Source organism: Rhincodon typus, chromosome 43, assembly GCF_021869965.1.
Source record: "Rhincodon typus isolate 14 chromosome 43, sRhiTyp1.1, whole genome shotgun sequence".
Taxonomy (NCBI): Eukaryota; Metazoa; Chordata; class Chondrichthyes; order Orectolobiformes; family Rhincodontidae; genus Rhincodon; species Rhincodon typus.
In genome coordinates, this window is record NC_063374.1 from 7552610 (window position 1) to 7555883 (window position 3274).

At 51.6% G+C, this 3274-nt stretch overlaps 1 protein-coding gene across 1 annotated transcript in view; it reads right to left on the reverse strand.

Moving 5' to 3' along the window:
* Positions 1-1290: 1290 nt before the first annotated feature.
* The window catches only part of LOC125487682 (mitogen-activated protein kinase kinase kinase 11-like), a 6489-nt gene continuing 4505 nt past the window's right edge, over positions 1291-3274 (reverse strand). Inside the window, exons 5-7 of the mRNA XM_048619745.1 lie at positions 2661-2783; positions 2270-2423; positions 1291-1549 (exon numbers count right to left, since the gene is read on the reverse strand). Coding sequence (XP_048475702.1) covers positions 1306-1549; positions 2270-2423; positions 2661-2783 — 521 coding nt within the window. The 3' untranslated portion in view covers positions 1291-1305. The remainder of the gene's footprint in view (positions 1550-2269; positions 2424-2660; positions 2784-3274) is intronic.

Consider the following 3274-nt stretch of genomic DNA (forward strand, 5'->3'; position numbering starts at 1 on the left):
ACACTCCCAGGACAGGGACAGCACGGGGTTAGATACAGAGTAAAGCTTCCTCTACTCTTTTAAACAAAAATTTTTTAAGAAGTGTTAAACAGCCCCTCCTGGGGCACTGTATCAAACAGCACAAATTACTGTCGAACAGAAACTTGTATAATGAAACTGAAACTTGCTAAATTAAAGCAGTACTGTCCATGCTGATGTTGCATTCCAGTCTCCTCTGATGCCCACCGATCTCTCAAGATTTGGACTGTGCCTGTGAGCACTGTGTGCTCCTGAGTGCAGACATAAACATGAAAGAGAGGCAGACGCTCAGATACAATGGCCCATTCCACGACCCAATGCTGGGGCCTGTTTCTCTGCTGTACGTCTGTAAGAGTTAGGTTTGACTTGAGTAACAAAACGTTGGCTCCTCTCACGGTTAATATCAGCACATCCCTGACCTCTCATGGAGTCATAGAGATGTACAGCACGGAAACAGACCTTTCAGTCCAACTTGTCCATGCTGACCACACATCCTAAACTAATCTAGTCCCAGTTGCCATCATTTGGCCCATATTCCTCTAAACCCTTCCTATTCATGTACCCATCCAAATGCCTTTTAAATGTTGTAATTGTACCAGCCTCCACCGCTTCCTCTGGCAGCTCATTCCACACACGCACCACCCTCTGTGTGAAAAAAACTACCCCTCAGGTCCCTTTTAAATCTTTCCCCTCTCACCTTAAACCTATGCCCCTCTAGTTTTGGACTCCCCTACCCTGGGGAAAAGACCTTAGCTATTCATCATATCCATGCCCCTCATGAATTTGTAAACCTCGAAAGGGTCACCCCCTCAGCCTCTGACGCTCCAGGGAAAATAGCCCCAGGCTATTCAGCCTCTCCCTTTAGCTCAAACTCTCCAACATCCTTGTAAATCTCTTCTGAACCCTTTCAAGTTTCATAACATCTTTCCTACAGCAGGGAGACCGGAACTGCATGCATTTTTCCCAAAAGTGGCCTAACCAATGTCCTGTACAGCCGCAACATACTCAACGCACTGACCAATAAAGGTCCTCTCTTTCCCAAAAACCATCAACCCCCAAACTCACCCAAAACCCTGCTGCCCTCGCCCCTTCAACCTGCCCCGAGTTCTGACTATTCTTGGCTCTTGTTCAGGTGATGTCTCAGTTTTGTCAGCACCCCATCTCCTCCCAGAACCCCCTTTGGGGAGACCGTGCGGTAAGACAGAGAGCTGACCAGACGCCTCTCCCACCCAAGCTCCGACAGTGGGGGGGCTACCGTCGTGAGCCCCTTCCTTCGCTAAGCTCCTTCTAAAGCCTCCTGGGATGTCTGTCCCCACTGCAGATGTGAAGCTCGGACACAGCAGGAGGGTGCATTGGGTTGGGAAAGGGGGGAGAGATATAAATGAGTGCCCACCCACCCTGATCCCACGGAGGGTAGAGCTGGCGCAGGCTCGACGTACCAGAGATAGTGTCCGTGATCAAGATCGGCAAGGAGTGAGCTGATCCTTCGTCCACTGTCTCGGTATTCCACGTCTCCAGGCGGGAACACAGCCTGTGGATCAGAAACTGTTGGTTAGGCCCAACACCGCAAAAACCCGACCAAGACACAGCCGGCAATGCCGCATCCAAGCTTGCTAGCTGAAGCTACGATGTGAGGCTGCGTCATTACAGGTGATGGTCACCCCAATGTCCAAAAGATTGGCCAAGTTGGGCTGGTCTGACACTAGCAACAAGCCCCCACCCTGGCCACCTAACTGGGAGATTTTCTGTCCAGTTCTGGTACGTTAGAGAGAGAAGCTCCCCCTACTTGTTTAAAATGTAAGTAAAGCTCCCTCTACACTGTCCCCCATCAAACACTCCCCAGGACAGGGACAGCACGGGGTTAGATACAGAGTAAAGCTCCCTCTATACTGTCCCCATCAAACACTCCCAGGGCAGAGACAGCACAGGGTTAGATACAGAGTAAAGCTCCCTCTACACTGTCCCCCCATCAAACACTCCCAGGACAGGGACAGCACAGGGTTAGATATAGAGTAAAGCTCCCTCTACACTGTCCCCCCATCAAATACTCCCAGGACAGGGACAGCAGTGGGTTGGATAGAAATAATGGTTCCTGCCATTGCGTTGATGTGACAACCTCATTGCCAATGACATGCATCAACAGATTTCAGCGTGTCATCGACTTTAGCCCAACGCTGCTCCTACCCTTCAGGTTCTCCTCCTGCAGTTTTCCCACTTCATTCCCAATGGTTTGCCCACAGAGAATTCCCACCTTCCGTCAGCCGTGACTTCCCAGGGTTTGGTTGAGTGGTTTCCCCAGATGCGTCCTGGTCTCCTCTCTCCTTTCCCGCCGTCTTCCCCGTCGGAATTTTCAGAGCCCCAGGCCGGACCACGGTTCCAAGCCCCATTGAGCTGGTTGGGAATCACTGCAGGAGAATGAGGGAAAGGGGAATATTAACAGCGGAACGGGAGAGCGAGAGACGTTGTGGCAGGGGGCAGTGAATGGGGGGAGAGACGAATGGGAGAGGCAGGAGCGAGTGCTTCAGAGCAACAGATGGCGAGAGGGAGAGAGAGCCGAGCGGAGGTCGCGCAAGTGAGAGGGTTGAGGAGACACAGCTGTCATTCTGTTCCGAACCCTGGGATTTGCTCTGAGCATAACTTACACTGAATCGCCCTCAGCCGAGGTACAAACGGTGAGATGTTTGGCGAGCTGGAGTCTACTTCGAGAAAATCCTTCTTCTTGTTAAGAACAGGAGAGGCCTGGACTGTGAGCTTGTGTTGGAAATCTGTTTGGGGGAAAATCACCAGACGTTCGGTCAGGATCCACAAAGGGCTGTGTATTAAACCGTCTGCTTCACAGAGAGGCACGAATATGGCGGAGGCGGGGGGGAGCCCTTACCTCAATACGAGAAACTGTCTCTGTCCACTGCACCAGAATAAACCAGGAACAAGTCGATCGCCTGACCTACCCTCTGGAATGCTGATTGATTACCCAACCAGTGGGTACTGACCGATGGGATGATGCCCGTGGGTTGGCACTGACCTATTCTGCTGTTGGGCACTAACCAATGCCCATGGTTACACACTGACCGATACGGTAGTGGGCTGTGGTCTGGCACTGACTGATGCCCTCAGTTTGACACTGACCAATGTTCATGGCTTGGCACTGAGTAATACTCATGGTTTGGCACTGACCGATACACACCGTTGGGCACTGACCGATACACACAGTTGGGCACTGACCGATACACACCGTTTGACACTGACCGATACACAC